This window comes from Canis lupus, chromosome 2 (assembly GCF_011100685.1).
Source record: "Canis lupus familiaris isolate Mischka breed German Shepherd chromosome 2, alternate assembly UU_Cfam_GSD_1.0, whole genome shotgun sequence".
NCBI lineage: Eukaryota > Metazoa > Chordata > Mammalia > Carnivora > Canidae > Canis > Canis lupus.
The window spans coordinates 75,034,517-75,059,293 of record NC_049223.1 but is presented as its reverse complement, the minus strand read 5'-3'; the positions used below and the strand labels follow the sequence as shown (position 1 = coordinate 75,059,293).

The window sequence follows — 24,777 nt, the reverse complement described above, 5'->3', positions numbered from 1 at the left end:
CCTGGACTGTAGTATAGAAGACCGAGCCTGGGGCCGCCCCGGTGGCTCAGCGGTTTAGCGCCGCCTTCCGCCCAGGGCGTGATCCTGGAGACCCGGGATGGAGTCCCACGTCGGGCTCCCTGCGTGGAGCCTGCTTCTCCCTCTGCCTGTCTCTCTCTCTCTCTCTAATAAATAAATTAAAAAAAAAAAAAAAAAGACCAAGCCTAGAGGCAGGAATACTAGATGGAAGGAAAGGCACTGTGACAGCCCTGGCAGCAATGTGGGGTGGAGGGAGGGTGGGAGGAAGCATTATCAGGGGAAGGGAGGAAGAGAGGAGGCCTCTGTGATCTTTTTCTCTGTCTAATATTTATTTACCGTGCTTGGGGAATATCTAATTGGAAAAATAAGACACATGCACAGGTTGCCACAAAGCAACATTTTTTTTTTTTTTTTTTTTTAGAGTAGCAGGGTGAGAAAATTGAGAGCCCCAGGGCCCAAGGAGTGCCTGTGTCAACCTCCCCTGGCAGGGAGGTCACCAATCCCTCTACAGTTTGTACTTGCTGTGTGCTCAAACAGGAGGTGGGGCCAGCAACTGGGGAAATCTAATGACCCCACGTGGCACAGCCAGTCCCCACAAATGGCATATCACAGTTTGAAGCGACTTTGGAGATCCTCGACATTATCCCTTTCCCTACTCTTCCCATTTTAGGAAGGAGGAAACTGAGACCCAGAGGGAGGATTGGAGTCACCCAAGGTCAATCGCACTGCTAGTTTGAGCAGGGGTGGGACCGGAACCCAAGTCTTCTGATGTGGAATCTGTGCCTTTTAACAAGCTGCTTCCCTCTTGCACCCTGGGAGAGGTTGGGGCTTTTGTTGACAGAAGCAAGCACTTCCTCATTCTAGGAGTCATAAGGTAACACAATGTTGAACATTGTTGCTGATTGAACAGCTGTTTTATCTTCTGTGTTTCTTTCCAAAATTATGTTGAAACAGGGCCCTAAGGTAAGCACAGACACCTCAAGACACAAAACAATAAAACCCATTCACACACATCTTCTAGTGATCAGAGTGAGTAATGGTCTTTGATGTTAGAGAACTCATCTTGGGGAAGATAAAATGGGACACTGTGACCTCCACTTCTTATCCTTATAACCAAAATGTAAATCTGCAGGGACAGGCAAGAAACATTAAAACAGAGTGGACAGAGCTAGAAGTTGGGAAACCTGCATTCCTGGCACTGGATACCACTTTGTTGGGGCTTCTTGGGCAAGTCTTGTCTAAACAATGAGGGCAGTTCTCAGTGATATCCGGGGTCCCCTTTCCCCACTTGCTCTCCTCCATAAACTTGTTCTTTACTTAGAGCAGAAATTGAGCATCAATGTGAAAAGAGAGGAAGAGAGTGTGGAAGTGAATCATTTAATTCGATGATTTTTTTTTTAAAGATTTTATTTATTCATGAGAGAAAGAGAGAGAGAGAGACAGAGAGAGAGAGGGGCAGAGACACAGGTAGAGGGAGAAGCAGGCTCCACGCAAGGAGCCTGACGTGGGACTTGATCTTGGGACTCTGGGATTATGCCCTGAGCGGAAGGTAGATGCTCAACAGCTGAGCCACCCAGGCTTCCCTAATTCAGTGATAAAACTCTAGTTTTATTCATTGAACATCAGATATTTACTAAGTATCAATTTATGCCAGGCACTTGGGCATTTTCTTTGCTAAAATGAGAAAAGACCCCACCAGTGAATAAAGAAAGGCATGCCCAAACTTTAAGGAATCACAAATTTACCTTAGAAAATCATGCCATGTCTTTGCCTTATAAAAAGATAGGTATCTGGATTAAAATGTAATCTGATCTTTTAAAAATGTTTGTTTGTTTGTTTGTTTGTTTATGAGAGGCACGCAGAGAGAGACAGAGGGAGAAGCAGGCTCCCTGCAAAGAGCCTGATATGGGACCCAATCCCAGGACCCCGGAACCACAACCAGAGCTGAAGGCAGACACTCAACCACTGAGAGCCACCCAGATGCCCCTCAAAATGCTTTTGGCTCCACAGGTATTCACCAGCCCTCTTAAGACTATAGCTAGATTATGGAAAGAGCCCTAGTGTCCATTGACTGATGAACGGATAAAGATACGGTGTATATACACAATGGAATATTACTCAACCATCAAAAAGAATGAAATATCGCTATTTGTGATGATGTGGATGAAACTAGAGTGTATTATGCTAAGTGAAATAATTCAGTCAGAGAAAGACAAATACCGTATGATTTCACTTATATGTGGAATTTAGGAAACAAAACAGATAAATATACAGGAAGGGGGAGGAAGTGAGAGAGAAAAAAGCCCTAAGAGACTCTTAACAAAACAGGTTGTTAGAGGGATGTGGGTGGGGGAAGGGCTAAATGGGTGGTGGTTATTAAGGAGGGCACTAGTCATGTTGAATGCTCAGTGTTGTATATAAGGTATGAATCACTAAATTCCACTCCTGAAAACAATATTATACTATATGTTAACTAACTAGAATTTAAATAAAAATTTGGAAGAAGAAAAAAACTCTATGCTAAATTGTCAGGGAACATTGGGGACCAGGAGAGGTGAGTGTGGAGCTCATCTCATGGGGAAGACTAGCCAGTGAGTGCCACTTAACACAGTCCATGATATGGGCTATAACTGAGGGGTCGACTTCGTCCTTGGGGGGCTGTACTGAGTTGACTAATGTCCCCCCGCATTTCACCGACACTCAGAACCAGTGAATGTTTCCTTATTTGGAAACAGTCTTTGTGGATGTAATTTGTTAAAATAAGGAGGCCGGTTTAGGATGTGTCTTAATCCAATGATTGACATCCTTAAAAGAAGATGCCAAGAGATAAGGTGGGGAGAGGAAAGCCATATAAAGATGGAGTCAGAGATTGGAGTTACATTGCCCCAAGCCAAAGAACTTCAGGAGCTGCCAAAAGTCAAAAGAAGCAATGAAGAAGACTCCTTGAACCTCTGGCGGGAGCATGGCCCTGCTGATCCCTTGACTTTGGACGTCTAGCTTCCAGAAGCTTCCATGAAAGAATAAATTTCTGTTGTTTTAAGACACTCGGTGGACAATTATTTTGTGTTTTTTTAAAAAGATTTTTATTTTTAAGAAATCTCTACACTCAACATGGGGCTCAAACTCACAACCCCAAGATCAAGAGTGGCGTGCTCCACCAATTGAGCCAGCCAGGCGCCCCAGTTTGTGGGAAATTGTTACAGGAAATTAATACAGGACAGAAAGTGAAGTACATTGAGAAGTAATGGCGAGTTAAGATTGCAGCAATCTAATGTTACAGAAATTGAGTATTATTCCTAAACAAGAAGAATTTGAACGAGGCCAAGAGGTTAGTGGTAAAGGGGGCAGGCTTTGGAAACCCCAGCTTTGGGTATATATCAGCAGTGTGATCTCAGGCAACTGATTTTGCCACTTAGTTACTTCCTTATCCATTAAATGAGGGCCTTATTGATCAGGTTATCGTGAAGACTAAGTAAAATACTTCCTTCGAAAGCACTTATCCCAGTGTATGGCACATAGTAAAGACTCTATAAAAGCCAGCCAGCATTTATGACAGAGCACGTAGTATGTCTACCCTACCTAAATTTGCCCCAATTAATCCCTATCACATGACCTTGATGATTTCCTTCATTTTACCACCGGTAATTATCTTCTTTAGTGGTTGTCTTCCCACCAGAATGTAGAATGTCAGCCCCGTTAGAGTCTCATTTATGGATGTACAACCATTTATGGCTAGCACAAAGCCTGGCACATATTTGTGAGATGGGTGCATGAGTGAATGAATAGTAGACACCTTGTCTTGTAAATATTAAATGAATATTTTTAATTTTCATGTTTAATCAATGTCTTTCCCTTTATTCTATGGTCCCACATCATTGCATTAGAACTCCTCTGTTATCCTTCCCACCAACAACAGTTTCTCTTGCCTATTGTTTTAAGTAAGCTTCTTTGGTAGGAATCTACCTTCCCTGACATGTAAGATATGGGTGACCTGAAATCTTCAAAGGCATGGGACTGCATTCTTGCTTGAGATAATGGTCTGTGGGATGCCAGTCCCATACCTGGCACATTGTAAGGGAATTTCCCTCTTCTCCTACTTGCTCTGCTCATTTTTTTGTTATACAGGTGCGGAGGAGACAAAGGAGCTGAACTGAGGGGCAACCAGGAACAATGTGGGGGTTTATGAAATCTTAGTGAATGTCTTCCTTTTTATTGGAGTTGTATTAGGCTGGGCCATTGCCTGCTTCCAGTGGAAGGACTACAGAGGGTCCATAAAATTCTCCGAAAATTCTGTGTCTCAATCAGTCCCAGCTTCCTCTGTATTCCCCAGGGACCTAGGAGGTCACAGTGGCTGTGAGTGGAGATTATCAGGGTGTCAAGTGGGGCCGTTGCCCTAATAAGATTCCCTGAACTAGAGGCTTGTCAATTACCTGTGAAAGAGGTGAATCAACATGCTTAATCCTTACTTATATCAAAGTTTTTGGTCCTCAGCAGGCAAAGGTGACAGAAAGTGCGGTCTTTCATAGCCTTAGAACCAAGGATGTCCCAACAATGAAGCAAGAACATTGTTGGCCAGCTATCCTACCTGACATCTTGAGATATCAGGAACATAATCCATTCACCTTCTAGATTTCCTCTGAGTTCCTCTTTGGTGAGCCTGCAGGCTCCCTCTGGATCCTGGGGTCTCTGGAAGATGTAAACACTAAGCTATTTTGTTGGGGAGGTTCTGTAATCTGAATGTGCACTGAGCCTGCACAATCCTCTCGCCCACCTTGCCACTCCTCACAGGGTCTAGCTATCCAACAGTCTCATGCAAATAGGCACAGCCAGGCTACCTGCCAGGTGTTAGAGACATCAGTTATCAACAAAAAGGGGTAAGTGTCTAAGCCCCTGGAGCCTGACTCAAGTAAGACAATAGGGTCAAGGCTGCTCTCTTTCCTCTGAGGAGTGAAATGATTCTGACTCAGCTGCTTTAAAACTGTGGAAGAGGTGTCATCAGCAATCAGGGCAGTTTAGGACTCTGGAATCTGGCCATGGGGTGATTTTCACATCAGCCTCTGTCTCAGTGACTGAGGACCTTGGGACTTCTTTGTTTCCTTCAAGCCCAAGTCTCCTCAGATGCCTTCTCCAGTGGGCCAGGCAATGGAAGGCAGAGGAGCGGATCTCCCCACTCCGCAGGGCATAAATGATGGGGTTGATCATGGAGTTGACAAGACAGAGCAAGGAGCAGAAGGCGAAGACCTTCTTGACCTGGTCACTTAGGGTAGTGGTCAGGCTGTAGACCATGAGGGCCAGTACCGGGAGCCAGCATATGAAAAGGACAGCCAGCACCACCCCCAGGGTCTTGGCCAACCTCACATCTAGCCTCATTCGTGCCATCCCTGGCACCTGCCTGTCCTGGTGTTCAGCCAAGCTGGCTACATGCTGATGGGCCTTCCACAGGACATGCCCATAAGTGTAGATGATGCCAAAGAAGAGGAAGGCAATGAACAGGAGCCAACCCAGCAAATAGTCATTGGGGATCAGGGGGAAAAGCTCAGAGCAGGGATTGGGACAGCAAGTCCATCCCATAAGGGGCAAGTAGGAGACCAATGCAGAGAGGGCCCACATGATGCCCAGGGTTGCCAGGGCCCTCCCACAGGTGAGTAGGGCTTTGTATGTAGATGGGTGGCACAGGCAGAGGTAGCGGTCAATGGCGGTCAGCAGTAGGCTGCCTACAGAGGCTGTGAAGGTCATGGTCACGCTGCCAATCTTCAGTAGGAAAACAGCCTTGGAATCCATGCCATGGAAGACGTGGAAATTTACAAAGTTGCAAGCAAAGATCACACTGGCCAGGAAGTCAGCCACAGCCAAGCTGCTAATGAACAGGTATGAGGGCTTCCTGCGGAGCCGGTGGGAGGACAGGACCAGGTAGAGGACGGCCAGGTTCTCCAGGGCACTTAGCAGGGCGAGGGAGGTGCATAGCACCGCAACAGCTATCCTTTGGGAACTGTTCAGGACCATGTATTCCTTCATGGGGTTGAAATCCAAGGCATCCTTGCAGCCATTGGCTGCCTCCATCACCCCGCGGCTCTCCATGGGGTGGGTCCCTTGGCTCCTGCTGGGCTTGCCACGAAGCCTTTGCTGCAGCACAATGAGAAGAAGAAACGAGTCCTTTTCAATTACCGCAATAATGACTTCACACAACCAACAGCTCTAGGCAAACCCTTTATCTGTGTGGGTGGATCATATGTTGAAAATAGCAATGCATATCTTGGTCCTCTATATTTTGCCCTCAATCCATGTTCTACTGGGTCAGTAGGTCTGTACTGGTTGCCTTGGGAGTGGTATGTGGGAATTCAAGAAGCAGAAGTGGCCTGCAAGACTTTTGGTCTTTTGTTTCCAAAAAGCCCAATCCTGAGACTTCCCATTGAAAGTAAGAGAAATCTCTGAGGCTCAAAAACCACAAGGAAATCAAAACCAAGAAAAAAATGGAATCCAGAACGATAAGATGGAGGGGATTTTTCTGTTGATGTTCTACTCTGTTCTGTTTGCCCATTTTGGTAAGTAAGATGCTGCAGTTTTGACAACAAAGACAAAACTTTTTGGCTTCACACCAGCAGGGTTGCCAGATAAGATATAAGAATCCAGATAAATCTAAGTGACAGATAATTAATCTTTTTTTTTTATATGAGTATGTTCTAAATATTGAGAAACGCCAAACCAGGGTACCCAAATCTTGTATGGGACATCATTAGATATTGTTAGAAAGCAAACTTGAATTTTCTCTGGAGGAATATACTTTCTAGCCAGGTCACTAGAATTTTTGTTCCATTAGAATTTAAGTTCCATGAGGTCAGGAACTATTTTGTCCACTGATATAAGGTCTTAGAATAGTATCTGACACATAATAGGTACTCAGTAAATATTTGTGGACTTGCCGTGAAATGAAATTGAATAGTGACTGATTCTAGCATTCTTTTCTCAGAAGCTGTTAAATTAATAGAATGTATAAGGTTTGAACATCCAATTAACAACGTGGATTAGGGGATCCCTGGGTGGCGCAGCGGTTTGGCGCCTGCCTTTGGCCCAGGGCGCGATCCCGGAGCCCCGGGATCGAATCCCACATCGGGTTCCCGGTGCATGGAGCCTGCTTCTCCCTCTGCCTGTGTCTCTGCCTCTCTCTCTCTCTCTGTGTGTGACTATCATAAATAAATAAAAATTAAAAAAAAAAAAAAAACAACGTGGATTAAATAGTCATATATGGAACTCAGCACCCAGTCATTGGAGAATGCACATGGTTTTCGAGCAAATGTGGACACTTACCAAAACTAAGTCTTAGGTGAAAAGTAAATTCAACAAATTTAAAATAATCTCTGAATACAAACCATGTCCTCTGACCACAGTGCAATTTGTTAAGAAATCAAGAACTTAAACAATATAACTAACAGACTTCATAAACACAAAGATTTAAAAGACACACTCCTGCATAATTCTTGGGTCAAAAAATCATAAAGGGAATTAGGAAATACTTTGAATTGTGGGTTTTAAAATATATATTTTATTTATTTGAGAGAGAAAGCATGAACAGAGGGGAGGGGAGAAGAGGAGGGGCAGGGAGAAGCAGACTCCCCTGGAGGCTGCTCCTGGGATCCTGACCTGAGCCAAAGGCAGAAACTTAACTGACTGAGTTACCCAGGAGACCAGAAATGTTTAGAATTGTAACATTAAAATCTGTGGGATGAAGAATAAATAAATAAATAAATAAATAAATAAATAAATAAATAAATAAAATCTGTGGGATGTATCTGAGCAGCCCGGAAAAGGAAATATATAGCCCTTCATGCTCAGAATAGAAAAAAGACAAATGCGATAAACAGCACAAAATTAGAATAACAACAACAGCATAAACACAAAGAAAGCAGAAGACAGAAATAATAAGACCAGAAATTAATGACATAGAAAAACCCATGGAGACTAGAAAGAAGTGAAAAGACTGAAACCAGGTTTTTTGTTTTTTTTTTAAGATTTCATTCATTTATTTGAGAGAGAACGAGGATGAGTTGGGGGAGGAGGTAGTGGGGGAGGGAGAAGCAGACACCACTGAACAGGGAGCTGGGGAGGGACAGGGCCTGGATCCTGGGACCCTGAGATCATGACCTGAGTGGAAGGCAGATGCTTAACTGACTGAGCCACCCAGGTACCTCTGAAGCTCGTTTTTTGAAAAGATAATAAAACAGACAAGCCTCACATCAGACTTCTCAAGAAAAAAGAGAACCCATACACAAGAATAATAACGGCATGAAAGAGAAATGGTCAGTGATCCTTTGAAAAGATGTCTCACCTCAGTAGCAACCACAGAAATGCAAGTTTCCCTCCCATCAGATGGGTGAAAAATTAAACCTGTTGATGCTGAGTGTTGGAGAGGGTGGAGACCAAAGAGGCCTTTCAGCGCCTCCAGGGAAGGGTAAGTTGGCACAACCACTGTGGAGAGCAGTTGGGTTTGCCCAACTGATGGGGCTGACATACCACTGCCCTTGGGTGCATCAGCTCCACTCCTGGGAATATGCTCCCGGGGGACTGTGACGTGTGTGTAACTGAAGAGGCCGCTACAAGAATGTTCATTTCATTCTCTTGTTCCTTCTTACTCATTGATTCATTCATTCATTTTTAATGTGGCAACTAGAAAATTTTAAGTGACTTGTGGCTCATGTTGTGTCTTCATGGGACAGTGCTAGCCCACGCCAACGTGGTGTAGGGCGCGTGGACAGCCGGGGCAGGCCTCACCGCTCACAGGCCACTGCAGGCAGCCCTGCCGGCTCCACTATTCCTCCGGATGCTCCATCATCATTTCCCAGGTAGCTCTACTTCCTTGCACCTTTGCCCACACCTTCACCTCAGGGTTCCTTTTCTCTGGCTGACCTTCCTTCTTTACCTTCCTTCTAGACTCATCTTTCATCCAGTGAAGCCTTCCTTGATGCTCCATCACAAAGGAAGCTCCCCTCATTACTCTGCTTATGTTGTAACCAGTTCTGCACTAGGCTTTTCTCCAACTGGAACTAACCACCATTTGGATGGTATCGAAATTCTACGAAATAATTTCCACAGCCACAATCTAATGTAATCCATACAACTGTATAGCATACAAATTATGGGTACTGGGGGGTGCCTAATTGGCTCAGTCAGTAGAGCATGTGACTCTTGATCTCAGGGTCAGAAGTTTGAGCCCCACATTGGGTGTAGAGTTCACTTTAAAAAAAAATAAAATAAGGGGGCACCTAGGTGGTTCAGTTAAGCGGCTCGGTTCAGCTCAGATCATGATCTCAGGGTCCTGGGATCTAGCCCCAGGTCAGGTTTCATGCTCAGCATGGAGTCTGCTTGGGATTCTCTCTCCCTCTCTCTCTGCTCCTTCCCCCTGCTCGTGCATACTCTCTCTCTAAATAAATAAATAAAACCTAAAAATAAATGAATGAGTGAATGAATAAAATAAAATAAAATTATGAATATTGTTATTTCACAGGTAAAATGGGCTCAGAGATATTAAATCACTTGGCAGAGGCCCCACAGCTTGTCAAGGTCAGAGACTGAGCCTTCATTATTTCTGGTCTTCAGTGCCTTGCATAATGCCTACATACAGTAGGTGCTCAAAAACTCCCTAACGAATGAACCCCAGTTGAATGGCAAGGAGCTGGACCCCAAGGGAGAGTGTTGGAGGGAGTGTAGTACATCCTCCTGCAGCTTGAAATTCCAGCCCAGTGGCCTTGTTCAAGATACCGAATGCCTTGGGTTTTTCATTTCTCATTTGTAAGATGGGTTTTGTGAGGATTTCAGTCAATTAATACAATACCCAGAAATGATGATGATAATGATGATGATTAATATCCTGAGCATCTTCAAAGGGGATAATTCCCCTACTCCATGAAGTTTTAAAAATAATATGCCCAGCACATCACAAGAGCTCAATAAATGGCAGTTCGTATTATAATCCAGTGATTTGGGGCAGCCCCGGTGGCGCAGCGGTTTAGCGCCGCCTGCAGCCCGGGGTGTGATCCTGGAGACCCAGGATGGAGTCCCACATCGGGCTTCCTGCATGGAGCCTGCTTCTCCCTCTGCCTGTGTCTCTGCCTCTCTCTTCGCTCTCTCTGAATGAATAAATAAATAAATCTTTAAAAAATATATAATCCAGTGATTTTAAAGTTTTTGGGAGAGCAGAACAATTTTACAATTGATGGAACTTCTATTCCTAAGTCAGGTAAAGTCTGAGTTCATATCACCTACCTATGCCCTGTCTTCAAGGCAGTCCAAGGAACAGATCGAAACCCTCTCATCTAATCCAGCTCCGTCATTTTAGCATCGAGAAAACAGTCCAGGGATGGGGGAGTAATCTCCTGAGGTCACCCAACAAAACAGCAGCAGAGCTGGAATGAGATTTCACATCCTCCAAGTCACAAGATAAGACCCTTGTTCTGTAGACACAGAGGTGACCCTGCCTATAGAAGCTTGAGATGGTGCCTTTGTCTGAGACAGATAGCTATTGCTGAATGTTGCTAAAGTCACACCTGAGTGAGACAGGAAATGGTGCCAGCTTCGTTCTTAGCTCTGGTCATGAATGAGTGACAGACAGTGCAAGCCTTCCTCAGTTCCCATGTCCCCACTCTGCCACTTCTGGAACCTTCCTCCCTGCACCCCGCTGTCCCAGCCAAACTCCCCCTCTCTCCAGATTTCTCTTAAGAAAAAGCCTCCTCCCATCAGAGAGTGGCTTACCTTACGCAGAGTCCAGCCTAGAAGAGGGATGCCAGGGTGGTGGCTGCCGGTATTTAGTGCTTCACCCAAGTCTGGTGTGGCCACCGACCTGTGGTATTGTCCAAATTAAATAAGGGCAGGAAATGCAGGCCTTTTGATGGAGAGACTAACAAGAAAACATCCGACAGCAACAGGATGCACACAGCACCAGGAAATGCAGGAAGCCTGGCTTCCCTATGGAAAGATAGAAATACCTTCTGGAATCAGAGCATCTGGCTCCTAGATGGGCCTTCTTCCAGGGCAAGGACTTAGGTCTGAGTGCCCAGCACAGAGGGAGACCCAGTGTGAGCGGTGTTGCAGGGTACTAGTTCCACCTCTGCCATGGCTGGTCACGTGACTCTGGGCAAGTCCCTTTGACTTTCTGAGCCCCTTTTCTCACATACGAAATGACAATGACAATACCTATCTCATTCTCCTTAGAAAAAAACAATCGGCTGATGACCTCTACCCTGGCTTTTTCAAAGGGGTATGCTGTGATGGGTATCAATCCTTTCAAGGCGTGCAGAAGACTTTATGTCTGTGCATTCGTTAAGAGAAAGGGTTCATATTTTTTAATCACTGTGTCTGTGGAGTTTCAAATAGTAACAAGCACTGAGGCACACCAAAACCATTTCGTGACCTGACTGTACAAATGCATGATTTTTTTTAAAAAAGATTTTTATTTAGAGAGAGAGAGAGGCAGAGATACACAGGCAGAGGGAGAAGCAGGCTCCATGCAGGGAGCCCGATGTGGGACTCGAGATCTCAGGTCTCCAGGATCACACCCCAGGCTGCAGGCGGCGCTAAACCGCTGCACCACCAGGGCTGCCCTACAAATGCATGATTAAAAGAGAACCAACCAACCAACCAACCAACCAAGTGCCATCCCCACCCAAGAACAGTGCCAAAGCCCCAAAACTACCTGACACTCTTTTCTTCGACAGCATGTCGGTGCTCAGTGGGTAAGGTGGACCTGGAGCCTGCAGCCTGACCTATACTGATGCTGAGTGTCTGGGAAAGGAAACTTCAGGTGAGGAGGTAGGAGGAGGGGGTTGCCCCTGGGGGGTTTTCCTACTTGAACTGAAAGTGTGAAGTGAAAAAAGGAGTGCCATGGTAACAGCTGCCCCCGCATTCCTGGTATTTAAAGCCCAAGGCACACCAGGGACAAGGTGTGAGGTGAGGTGAACTGAACGTGACTCTGATTATGGCCACTATACCAGCAGTGAAAAGCCAAGATTGAGGGCAAGAGCCATCATTTTTCCCTTTGACCTAGAGTTGGAGGGTCTGCTTTCCAGTTCCTGTTCTGCTATAGAGTGTCTTTGGGCAGCTCCCTTCTCCTTTCTGGATCTTTCTTTTCTCATCTCTAAAGCAGGTGGGTAGGCTCAGGGTTAAGCATCTGCCTTCGGCTCAGGTCATGATCTTGGGGTCCTGGGATAAAGCCTCACATGGGGCTCCCTGCTCAGCGGGGAGTCTGCTTCTCCCTCTCCCTCTGCCATGCCTCTGCTTGTGCTCTCTGGCTCTCTCTCTGTAAAATAAATACATAAAAAATAGTAAAAAAAATAAAGCAGGTGGGTAGACTGGGTGACTCCTTAGGTTGAATTCAACCACGCTGAATCCCAGCGTTGCAGGTTTTGTGCCCAGACCTCCCTGGATTCCAATCCAGCTCTCTACTTGAAAGGGCCATGTGACATTGGGCAAGTTACTTCATCTCTCTGCACATCTGTTTCACTCATCTGTAAGCTGGGAGAAATACCGTCCATATCACATTGCCGTGCAGATGAAGTAATAGAAGTTTACTAAATTCATGGCACTCCACCTGGCTCAGCACATGTTCAGTGAAAGGCAGGAAGTGACTCAATTGAGTTAGTTTATACGGTTCCTACAGGATTCTGTGTTTGAGTCTTGTCTGAGCTTCAACTGAGAGCTGAGGCAGATAGAAAGATCTCCATTCACTTTCAGCTGACACTTTATCACCATGAAGGTCAAAATATAAAAATATATAAAAATAAAAACCTGTTTGACCTGCATGAGTCAAAGCCCATGCAGGCTGGGCTCTTGGTATTGTGTCCAGCTGTAGGAAAGGAAATCATGAGGCCTTCCTTCCACATTTCTTCTCCTAGTTCCCCTCTATGCTTAATAGCACTTGACTACAAGTTGCCAGGAAGTTCTCTGGAGTTTTGGGCTATAGGCTATTGGCCTTTGCCCAAATCTTATCTATTTTTTTCAAGTCCTATATCAAGGCCACCTTCTCCAGAAAGCATTCTCTGGTTTCCCCTAACCCCCTCAGGTGGAGGAAATTCATTGCTGCATGGATCACTGTCTACCTTCTACTATTTGTATCAATAATATTTGTCTCCTCTTGCTTCCTGGACTGTGAGCTCCTAGTTTGAGAGTAGAATCTGGATCAGGGAGTGATGACATCTTTGTATTCTAGTCCCCTCTCACACTGAAACAAAGTTTTTTTAGTGAGGGGTTCCGTCCAAGCTGAGCTAAGCAGTCCTTAAGGAGGTGGAAGTCAGCCCAGTTAAGTGAGACAATTAGATGGTCTCTAAGCCACCATTCCCTGTTCCCAAGCCATGACTGATATTGCCTATTGGGACTCATCCTGAGCCTCACCCTGAGCATCTCACCATAACACTGCTTACCCAGGGAAACAGACTTCTGGAAAGAGGTGGGAACCACAAACAGCAGGTCTAAAGCAGAAAGTGAACTAAAAGGTTGGCAACTCTCCAGGCTCTTGATCTTGTAAATAGACCACTACGGTAGTCATCCGAGTGGGGGTGGAACAGCATGTGTGTGAAGGAACTTAAAATCTCTCCAGTGGTATGTGTCCCAGGAGAAGGCAAAGTATGGAAATTGTGCCTAGGGGACAGATGCAAAGGGCCGCCCTGGCAGATTTCTTTAATACATTTCTCCTGGGATTTCTAGCACGTGAGCACCCAGCCTGGCATAAAGGAGGCACTTAAGTATTTTAAAATCGACTTATTGAATAAATGAACAAATGTCCACTGGGGAAAAAGCAGGCTTTTTCAGAGAGACTTTGTGTTTCTTTTCCCCAGCTGCCAGGAAGCTCAGAACTAAATCCGATGCAAGCCTGTGGGTCATTCAAGGTTGGTTCCTGATTCATTTCTTCTTCTCTTCTTTTTTTTTTTTTTTTTTTTTTTTTTTTTTTAGTGGTTTCTAATGCTTTGCTATTATTTCCACTGCCCTAACTTATAATATAGGCCACCTCCAGTCCTTTAAGAAGAATTTGTAATTTTTTTTTAAGTTTTTTTTTTTTTTAATTTTTATTTATTCATGATAGGCACACAGTGAGAGAGAGAGAGAGGCAGAGACACAGGCAGAGGGAGAAGCAGGCTCCATGCACCAGGAGCCTGACGTGGGATTCGATCCCGGATCTCCAGGATCACGCCCTGGGCCAAAGGCAGGCGCCAAACCGCTGCGCCACCCAGGGATCCCCAAGAATTTGTAATTTATAGAACTGGCATAAAGGATCATCATTAAGGCCATTCTCAAATGTCCGTCTAGTGGTTGGCGAAGAAACTCACCCTCTCTGAGTCTGCCCTGTGGGGCTGGAAGAGTCTGTCTGCTGTCCACTCACCGTTCATCGCTCCCACCCAGGGTCTGTGGGGTCGTCACCACCTGTTGTCTGGACACTTGTTCTCCCTGGACCTTCCTCCTTTATCGATCTGTATCATCTCCAGCCTCCCTCTTGGAAGGAATTAAGCTTGATGGTGTCTGAGGCCTCTTTCCACGACAGCAAAGGTGAAGGGCCACGGCTTTGGAATAAAACGTTGCTGGCTTCAGATCCCAGCCCTGCTGTGGGTGGGCTGTGTGACCTGGGGGCAAGTTACTCAAGATCTCTGAGCCTCAGTTTCTTCATCTGTGACTGGGGAAACTATTACTACCTGCATTCTCAATGTGCAGATTAAATAATGATTTAAAACAATTAAGCAGGAGTGTGGGTGCCTGAGTGAACTGTAGTGTGTTTGTGTGTAATGTGAAGAGGGTCCCAAGTTAGGATGGATGCTCGGGGTTTGAGCCTGGCTCTGGCTTCAGTTGGTTCTATGGAGAAGTCACTTTCTCTCCCTCTCTCCAGCACTGCCATCTGAAAAGACGATTGGAGGATAACGATGATGAGGCCTGGCATTGTACTAGCGCTCTCAGCACATTATCTCACTTAGACCTCAAAACAGCCCTGCAAAGCTGGTATAATTATTTTCTGTATTGTACAGATGAGGAAATTGGGGTCCAGAGATTAAGAAGCTTGCTAGGGGTGCTGGGAACCCACGCTTTTGTTCATTTCTTCGAAGACCAGGGTCCCATCCTGTTGTTTTACCTTCTTTAATTCTTGGTAATTAACTGACTAATCTGAAGTCTCCACATGGGACAATTTTGTTGAGTCTTTTCAGATATCTTCCTTTTTTCTACTACCTTTCGCCCCAGCAACTTCCTTTTTAGAGGATGAACTAATAATGCCCACATCCATATCATATTTGACAGCTTGCACAGTGGGGCAGAGCTCGTGATTGTTATCGGAGACAGGTAGCGTTTCTTGAACAAATGGGTTTGGAGAGGGCACATCACCCAAAAATTCACAGCAAGTGACAGGCAAAGCGAGGACCTGAGCCCTTGTGCTATGACAGAGTCAGGTTGGTAAAGGGACAGGATCTAATGCATGACCCTGCCCAGGGTGATTGCCCAAACAACTGGCACAGGCAATCTTTGGTCTTTAGCCTCAGGAGCAAAACACATTGTTTCTCTTCCTGGCTTTTTTCTTCTTCTGACCAATTTCACCCAGGATTGCCTCCATTGCTACATTAACAGGTCTAGATTTTCGTCTTATCTCCACCAACCTGGTGAAATCCTGATCTCCTGAGACCCAAGGATTTGCCAGTCAGGCTCTTTGGCTTTAGAGTCAGACAGACCTGACTTCTAGTCCTGGCACAAAGTGTTAGCTCTATGACCTCAGATGAAGTCACTCACTTGTTTTCCTTAGTTTCCTCATCTGTAAAATGGGGATAACAAATTGTACGTACTTTATTGGCAGTAGTGAGGCACAAGAATTAATTGAGACAGCATCATGCTTAATACAGTGCCTGGGCCACAGTAAGCCCTCCATTGTTGGCTGATTATACATAATATAATCTGTAATCTATATTATAGAGATTATATATATATATATATACATACTATGCATGCATATTACAGCTTTCCCCTCACTCTTCCAAGTTCTTTGCTAATTGGCACCAAATGAGAGGGACATCATCTCTGTCATGCTCTTGGGCTGGTGGAGGGGGGGTCAAGGAGGAAGGCTGAGAGGCAGGAGGGAGCAGGGGACAGAGTTAGGAGAGCAGAGAGAGAAGATTCTGTTTCCATTCAGGATGTCTGGGGTTGAGTGAACGGGAAGCTGAGAATGTGCTGGGGAGCCTGATGGATTATTAACCAGGCTGGGGGAAAGATGTTGGCACCTGTCAGCCTGCAATCTGGACAAGAGCCCTGGACCAAGGAGACAGGATTCTGGTTCCGTCTGGGGTGGCACTGATGGCTGAGTAACCTCAGGCAAAACTGTCCTCTTCTCTGTATGCCCATCTGCTCCATGAATGGGTTTTCGATGGCACCTCAAAGTGTCTTTCGAACTTGAAAGTTGTGCAATTAACCACATGGGGCAGGGCAGTGTTGTCAGGTTGCAGAAGAGCTGGCCTGAGAAAGCCTGCTCAGGAAAGCCTAGAGCAGGAGTACTCAGACTCTGCACTCTCAGTACCCCCTTTACCATCTTAAAAGTTACCCAGACCGTACAGGGCTCTCGCTGAGGTAGGCTACATCCTTTACTATTTACAGTGTTAGAAAATAAAACTGAAAACTTAAAAAATATGTCAAACGAACCTATTACATGCTAATAGAAATGATGTATTTTTAATGAAAAATTGGGGGGGGAACCTCTTAATTGTCTGGAATCTTTGCTTCTGCGTTCAGCCTGTTGCCATATGTCACTCTGGTTAAAGTAGATGAAGAAAATGAATTTGCCACTGTGCTTTAGTACTTCCTTTGTGGCAGGCACTCCAGGCTTTTTACCTGTATTACCTCCTTTATCCTGTGAAGTGCACTTTTGGATAGATTGTCTTATCCATCACCCCTCTTTTTTGATAGGGAGAGGATCGAGGGGAGGCGCAAAGGCAGAGAAAGAGAGAGAATCTTAGGCAGGCTCCACGCCCAGCACAGAGTCTGATGCAGAGCTTGATCTCACGACTCTGAGATCATGACCTGAGCCGAAATCAAGAGTCAGATGCTTAACCAAAGCCACCCAGGCTCCTCTTCCCCTGTTTTAAGGTGAGGAAGCTGAGGCTCAGCTAGATGGATTTGCCCAAGGTCACATGGCTTGCAGGTGGCAGAGCCAGAACTCAGACCTAGGCCTCCATGCTGGTGTGAGACCCCGTCCTCAGAAGGCAGGCCAGTCTGGAGAGAGGGGCATCTTCCTCATACTTTGGGCAACAATCTCTTCCCTCTACTCTCCATCCTTTCCTCCTTGGGCTATTCTCTCCAACCAGGGCCTTCAGCACCATTAATGACCAGGGCAGTAGAATCTCAGCTCCAAGAGAGCAGGTGCTCATCGTCCGTTTTGTTCACTGCTGTGTTTCAAGTGCCTGGAACACTGCCTGGCACATAAATAAATATTTGCCAGATGAATTGGTTGAAGGACTTCTCTCTGATACTTGTGAAAATCCTCAAGGAGGGTAACTAACTATCTTCAAGTTTTTCAAAGGGGACATCACCGATCTATTTATTTATAGGGGGGAAGAAGGCTGATGGAGTATATATCAGCGAGAAGGGCATGCCTGGCCAGCATTTCAGAATAATTCAAAGGATCCTTGGCAAGAGGACTTAGGACAAGCCTTTCAGAGCGTCACCTGCCCGGCTGTAGATGTGCGGACAAGGGTGGGATCATGGGTGATCCTACCGTAACACTGACAGCTTCTGAGTACCAAGCATGGCTTTGCATGTGAACCCAGGCAATCCTCACAATAAGCAAGGGAGGGCGGTACTATTATCACCGCCTCTGTTTTGTAGACAAGGAGACAGAAGCACAGAGAAGTGACTTGCCTGCAGTCATACAAAAGACCAAGTCCAATTTGAACTCAGGTTCAGGCACATAATTATCAACTGCTCCTAGCGCTCAGATGGCTTCTACAGCTTTCTTCTGGGGAATCTCTATCCTGTTTTTGGGGGGTGGGCTTCTTGAAATTCTGTGAATAGCATAAGGACCCCAGTTTCCCATTTCACCAGGTCCCAGGGGTCAGTGTCTTGGGATGGGCTGTCTGATGATGTGTATTTTAGTTCTGTCCCAACAGGGAATTCCCCTGTGATTCAGGGCATGTCACTGATTCTCTGCCCTTCACTTTCATCTTTACAATAGGAATTACAAAGCCTATACCTGTTTTTCAAAGAAAACCTGCTATAGAAAAATTCTGAAGACTCGGTCACACTAAAGTCTAAATGACTAATAACAGGGTGTGGATCTCAATCCCAAGAGTAGGTTGCTACTGGTGAATTGGTCATTGGTCATTGGGAAAAGTGTGTGTGTGTGTGTGTGTGTGTGTGTGTGAGCATTGTTAAAGTCACACCTGGAAGTGGCTGGTCATCCATTCTGACCATGAAGTGCTCTCTGTGGAGCAAACAAGGCCTTATAACCACAGGGCAGAGGTGTTTGAAAGACAACAAGGACTTTCCATGGTGGCTTCCCTACAGCAAGAGAGTAGGCAAGGCTTGAAGGGGTGGTGGATACTCTGAGTCCCCTTTGGCTTCCCCCAGGCTCCTCTACTTTTTCCTGGCTTGCTGGGAAGCAAAGGTGGAGTCCCTGCCCTTAACCTTCATTCTGGTTCTTTCTAGTGGCAGCAGTGGGGGTTGCAGTTCAGACTGGTTCTCCGAACAGAGGTGGGAGTGGTGGGGTGGCAGAGCTGTGGAGGCCAGTTCTTGAAACATAGTAGTGGTTACGACACTAATAGAGGGTAACACGGAATGAACGCTTACTGTATTATCTGTATTAACTCATCTATTCTGCATGACAAGCCAACCAGGGGATTGGGAGCACTCCCATTTTATAATTGAGGAAACTGGCACCAGCAAAGCAGCTGATTCATAAGGCCTTGGGGCCACTAACATCTGTGTGGTGACAAAGTGGCTAGAGGGTCACAGGGACAGCTGGATACAGGCTGAGGAATGAATTACACCTGGTGTGGGCAGTGAGACCATGGAGAGAAGAGGAGAAGCCAGAGATGGGCCAGACATCTGGGGAGGTGATCGTCACGCACACTCCACTGACCCCTTCCTGATAGAGCGAATTATTTCAGACTCGTGGATCTGTTTGCTTTGGGCTCTAGGGCCATTTCTGGCCTGGGATTTGGGATCAGACCCAGCGTACTGATTCCCTCGGTACACTAACTTGCAAGGAGACCTGGATTTCCAGCTCCTGCTTCTGTAAAGAGGCGTGGTAAACAGGTAAGGATCAACTGAGAGTCAGAAGGAAATTTACAGGGGGCACCTGGGTGGCTCAGTCCATCAAGCATGTGACTTCAGCTCAGGTCATGATCTCAGGGTCTTGGGATCAAACCCAACATCAGGTTTTGCACTCAGCATGGAGTCTGCTTGTCCCACTGCCCCCACCTCTCCCTTGCTCATGTGCTAGTGATCTCGCTCTCTCTCAAATAAATAAATAAAATCTTAAAAAAAAAAAAAAAAGAAGGAAATTTACAGAGACTTAAGAGGCATCCGTGAATCACAATTGTGAGTTCTGATTCTGCCTCTTATTAGATCCGTGGTCTCTTGGGCAAATTGCCTCACTTCCCTGAGCCTCAGCATCCTCATCTATAGAATGGGGATAAACCAAAGTACCTCCACTCAAGGCTGTTGTGAGGAGTAAATGGGGTGGGTGGCATGTAGCAGATGCATAGCAGATGCCTGACTGGCACGTAATCTACCTTCAATGAGTGTTAACTATTATGTTTGTTGTCTATGTGCCAGGCTATCTAAGGATCATGCCCCAAGCTGAAAGAGTAAAAGAAAATAGAATGAGGGGGTCAGACTGGAATGTCTCCAATGTCTTCTGACTCAACAACTGTTTCACAGTGATGTATAATGTTAGAAACTCCATCAGCAATCAGTTGAGCCATGATTTTGTATGGCCCATGAAAAAGGAAGCGATTTTAAGCCAAATGTACTATTTTTCAATCAGTTCAAAAATTTCCCTAACATTTATTTTAAACCATGTAAATTGTATGCATGATATGTGAAGATAAATTTTGACTTCTCACTTTCCAAGTGGCATCTGCGCTTGATCCACTTCATATTCACGACAGAAGGGAATGTATGGTTGGTGAACACATATTGAAGCGATGTTTTATTGGGGGACCAAGTGGACATTAAAATAGGCTGAGATGTAACAAGAGAATGGAAGTCACTTTCAAGACCTGAGGGTTTAAGTTCTGGCATTTGACGCCTAAAAAGCTGATCTGTATCCTTTTAGAAGAATCCCAACGTTTGTCATATGCAAGAGAAAATAGATCTCAGGTCCTGATTGGCAAGCATCCTTCTGCATGTGCCCTGACGGTGTAGATTAACTTTTTGCCCGATATGGGTGAAGAAAGAGCACATATCATTTTCTCTTTTTAACACTCTTTGAAATTTTGGGAAGTGCAAGAATTTCCCTGATATGCTATATAAGAAATATAAACAGATAAACACAATTTATGAATCCTGAGGTAAATTTGCAGGGGACGTACCATCTTCCTTCTCCTTATTTCCTTGTGTTTCTGACATCAGAATGCCTTTTGCATCCTGCCTTTAATCACTGGTTCATTAAGGATATACATTAAATAATAAATGACTAAGAATAAGATCCGATATAAAACCATGTATCAGCCAAAGCCACTCCACTGGCCAAATGATAAACATCCTGGTTGGGAGAAATTAGATCATCATTTGTTTGATCACTACTAACTTCTGCTTTTGATTCTTCTGTTTATCCTAAGAAGCTCTCACACTGAAAAAAGTATCTTTTAAATAGCAAAATCATTATTCATTAATTATAAAAAAAAATGGAACTAAGCTCCATGACCTCCTAATGGTGTGAACCTTCTGGAAAACCTCCCTCCCTGTTGGGCAAAGCTGGTGGAAGGTAGTGAAAACACAGACCTGGGCTTGAGTCCTGTCTCTGCCACTTACCTGATGTGACTGAGCCTTGGTAACCTCATCTGCTAAGTGAGTACTGCTAAGAAGGGACTCGTGTGAAGTCTTGGAGAAAGTCCATGACACTTTGCACCCCCTCCCTGATCTCAGCAGGCTCCCGTCCCCTGCTTTCGGATCTGTCAGATTCCCCTGGGACCCAGGCAGATCCACAGAGACACACAGAGGATGGATTCACTGTCTAGCAGAGGTAATAGTGTGAATGCAGCTGTGGTTCTCAGAGGAACTTTGGGGTGGCCTCAACCCCCCAGGGAGAAAAAGACAGAGGGGAGGGAGGGAGCCGTGGTGGGAAGAGCTGTCTCTGACTCATTGTGTGAGAAGGAGATTCAGGGCCTCCTTTGTGGGGGGTAGGAGCAGGTGGGGGAGGAGAACAGAGGCAGCAAAGCCCAGAAGAGGCCCAAACCAACCCATTTCTACCTGGAAGTCTCACCATCATCCTCCTGATTTGGATGGGATCCTGGCCGCCTTCCTTCCCATGCTTGGGGAGGAATGACACCAGAGGCTCCTCTCCTTCTGGGCTACCCCATTGATCTGCCTTTTCTACCATTTTCTTTTCTTGGCATTTGGCATCACTTTCCTTGCATGGGGGCAGGGCAGGATACACCCCATGCTCTGTGGACCCTATCTCTCCCCAGGAAGTGGAGGGAAGAGGGAATAATGGTCTTAAATTCTTTTCTGAGCTCAGCTGGAAGAGGGGATGGTTCCTGGAGGCTGCATTGCACCATAGTGCTTTCGAGGCACTCGCCGCACCTGTTCTTTATGGGGGTTCTTGCTGCAGTATAGCTGGTTTCGCATTCAGACAGATCGGGGTTTGAGTCTTGACTTTGCCATATACCACCAGCTATGCAACCTTGCGCAAGGTCTTAATCCTGTGTGAGCTTCAGTTTCTCACCTCTCAGATGTGGGTGGTGACAGTGTGTCTCTCTCATGGGCTGTTGTGAGCCCTGGACAAGAGAAGGCAACAGTGCTAGCAGAGTTCTAGCATGTAGTGAGCGCTCTGGAAGTGTTAAAATAAATGAAATTCCCTTTGAAGCAGGTTGGTAATGCTGTTTTGCTTCATTTTTAGAGTTGGAGAAACTGCAGGTTAAAAGGGTGATGTGGGACACCTGGGTGGCTCAGCGGTTAAGTGTCTCCCTTCAGCTCAGGGCGTGATCCTGGAGTCCCGGGGTCAAGTCCCACATCAGGCTCCCTGCACAGAGCATGCTTCTCTCTCTGCCTGTATCTCTGCCTCTCTGTGTGTGTGTGTGTGTGTGTGTGTGTGTGATGAATAAATAAATAAAATCTTAAAAAAAAAAAAAAGGTGATGTGACTCACCCAAGGCCACCTGACACATTGGTGAGGGGGACCTGAGTCTCCCACGGGCTCCCGTGACTGACAGCACAGGTTTGGGAGCGCTGAGAGTGGCTGCACTCTTCCTTGGCCAGGTGACCCTGAAGGTGTCACCATTGCCTCTGAGACTTGGTTTTCCTTCTCTGTAAGATACAGCTGCCTGTCTCCCTTCAAAGAGTAGCCTTGGGGACGCCTGAGTGGCTCAGTGGTTTAGCACTTGCCTTCAACCCAGGCATGATCCTGGAGACCCGGGATCGAGTCCCGCGTCGGGCTCCCTGCATGGGGCCTGCTTCTCCCTCTGCCTGTGTCTCTGCCTCTCTCTCTCTCTGTGTGTCTCTCATGGATAAATAAATAAAATCTTAAAAAAAAAAAAAAAAAAGAGTAGCCTTGGTGTTTCCTGGCCTAGACACTTTTTGCAGGAGTTGAGGTAGAAAGCAGAAGCTGTCTGAAGACAGCCCTTTTTTCTGTCCTTTGTAAAAACCTGAGTTTAGTGAGAAGATGGAGCCGGGGTCCTAGGTGGGTGGGGAGAGGAGCCTACATCTGTGACCCAGAGGACATAGGAGAGACAATCATGGGTCCCTTGAGTGTTGACGTCCTGGGCTCTGCTGCCTTGGGGAGATGGTGGGCCTCTGGGTGAAGGTACTGGGTGATAACCCAACCCTGAGGTTGAACCCAAGGCACAGTGGTTTCAAATCTTGGTGAAGAATCTGGACTCGAGGCATGCCAGGGAAGTGGACGGGGCTGGACTTTAGGAGATCAGACTCCTTTGGACAATGGGCATCTATCATAGGAGGAGCCAGGCTGGCATGAAGGTCAGGTCCCTCCCCTGCTATATGCTCTGTATGAGATCCTAGGATTCAATGTGCAATGCTGGAACGTGAAAGAAGCTCCCTATACACTGAGACTCAGTTTCCAACCAGCCCAGTAGGGGGAGAGCCCTGAGTCCTATTGAATATGCTTTAATAGGAATGAACAAAAGGGTAAGAGTGATAGGTGCAACAAGATAAGGAGGGAAGAGAGGAGACCCTGGAAGGCTCTGCTCGGCTAAGCCATGCTACCATGTTGCCCACCGTAACCACCAGGTCTTAACCCACCAAAAGGTAGAGGATGTGCTTCATTGGTAGAAATCAATGTGGGGCCAGGGCCTACCCAAATTCTCCTGAGCCCCTTCTCTGCCTTATTCCTGATCTTTGTGTCCTCAGGGGGTCTTCCTGCCACCCACTTGAGGGAGAAGCAGCCTGAAGCCTCATCATCCTTATCTCTATTCCACAGCAGCAGCAGCAGATGGTATGAAGCTCAGAATCTCCAATGAAGCCATTTGCTGAGCCCAGGTGCCCATCTGGTGCCAGCATCATCCAGCCAACCCTCATCGTGGCAGGCCCATGAGTGCTGGTCTCGGGCCCAAAGTTCTCAGAAGAGGGAGCTGAATGGGAAAGAGGGGGACTGATATCCTGAGGCCACGGAGTTACCAGTGCTGAGATTCACCTGGGTGCTGGCGCAGGACACACTCATAAACACTAGTGTCCTGCTGAGTGGAACGTCTGTGGAGTGGACCCCTGGCCTCCTGGACCTAGTGTGGCTCTCACCCTACTGAGCTGTCTGCATGTCAGTGACTGTCTCCTTCTGTCTGGACCTTGGTGGGCCTGCAAAGCTGAATGCTGATTCGTGATCCTGTCCAAGGGTGAGGACGGCACCAGCCCCAAGCCTTCCTGTGACTGGTCCTCACACACCTTGGGAGTCCTCTTCATTAGGCATCAATCTCCTGGCCCCAGTCGGGCCCCCCCAGCTTCTTAAATCCCTGAGAGGGGGAGGGGGAAAGTGGGAACCCAGGTTTCAAAGAACACAGGTTTTCTGAAATGAGGAAGAGGTCCCAAATAAAGCAACAATGGAAAGCTACTCACTGTGGTCTGTGGGCTGAGCTTCCTGATCCTGCTGGGTGCTGAGGAGTCCTGGTAGTTGTGCGTTAAGGAGCTGGCCCTGGGTCCCAGTCAGAGCTACTGTTCAACAGCCACCCAAGTCAGCTTTCTCTTGCTTTTACTCTTTTTCACAGATGAGTGAGCATGAGGAGGTCTGGCCTTCCGTCCCTCTCACCACTTCCCCTCTGGGTCCCCAGTACCACAGCATTCTGTCCCTGTAATTGTGTTATTTCTCACAAGGAACTCTGACCAGGGAGGGGAGGGGCATCTGTATAGCCCCTGGAGTCAAGGGACTTGAGTTCTAATCCCATGTAGCTCTTATGACCTTGAGCAATTCACTTAATCTTCTTAAACCTTAGTTTCTTCATCTGCAAAATGGAGGTAATGCACCAGCGTTACACAGACCACCTAAAAGGACATTCCGTTCCAATCCCTCTTGCCTATCAGATCAGAACTTTGAAATTCAATGCCTATCAGTGTCCGCCAGAAAACATCAATGGGTGAAGAGTGCTGG

The 24,777-nt window shown here is 46.3% G+C and overlaps 1 protein-coding gene and 1 long non-coding RNA gene across 14 annotated transcripts in view; one reads left to right on the top strand and one right to left on the bottom strand.

The window, feature by feature from the left end:
- The window catches only part of LOC111093570, a 25,144-nt gene extending 367 nt beyond the window's left edge, over positions 1-24,777 (top strand). For 2 of the 13 annotated variants that reach the window (XR_005356008.1, XR_005356001.1), the window contains exons 2-11: positions 689-892; positions 1,873-2,028; positions 5,776-5,886; positions 6,408-6,560; positions 8,730-8,855; positions 8,944-9,074; positions 11,724-11,809; positions 13,839-13,889; positions 21,112-21,208; positions 23,620-24,255. This is a non-coding gene — a long non-coding RNA (uncharacterized LOC111093570). Of the gene's footprint in view, positions 1-688; positions 893-1,872; positions 2,029-4,143; positions 5,887-6,407; positions 6,561-8,729; positions 8,856-8,943; positions 9,118-11,723; positions 11,818-13,838; positions 13,890-14,083; positions 14,137-14,307; positions 14,683-21,111; positions 21,209-23,549 lie in introns of those variants that run through there. The other 11 variants (XR_005356003.1, XR_005356004.1, XR_005356002.1 and 8 more) reach the window with 11 other exon arrangements.
- Positions 5,014-6,141, bottom strand: CNR2 (cannabinoid receptor 2). The gene has a single exon (NM_001284480.1). It carries the CDS (start codon positions 6,094-6,096, stop codon positions 5,014-5,016), a length of 1,083 nt encoding a protein of 360 aa, NP_001271409.1. The 5' UTR covers positions 6,097-6,141.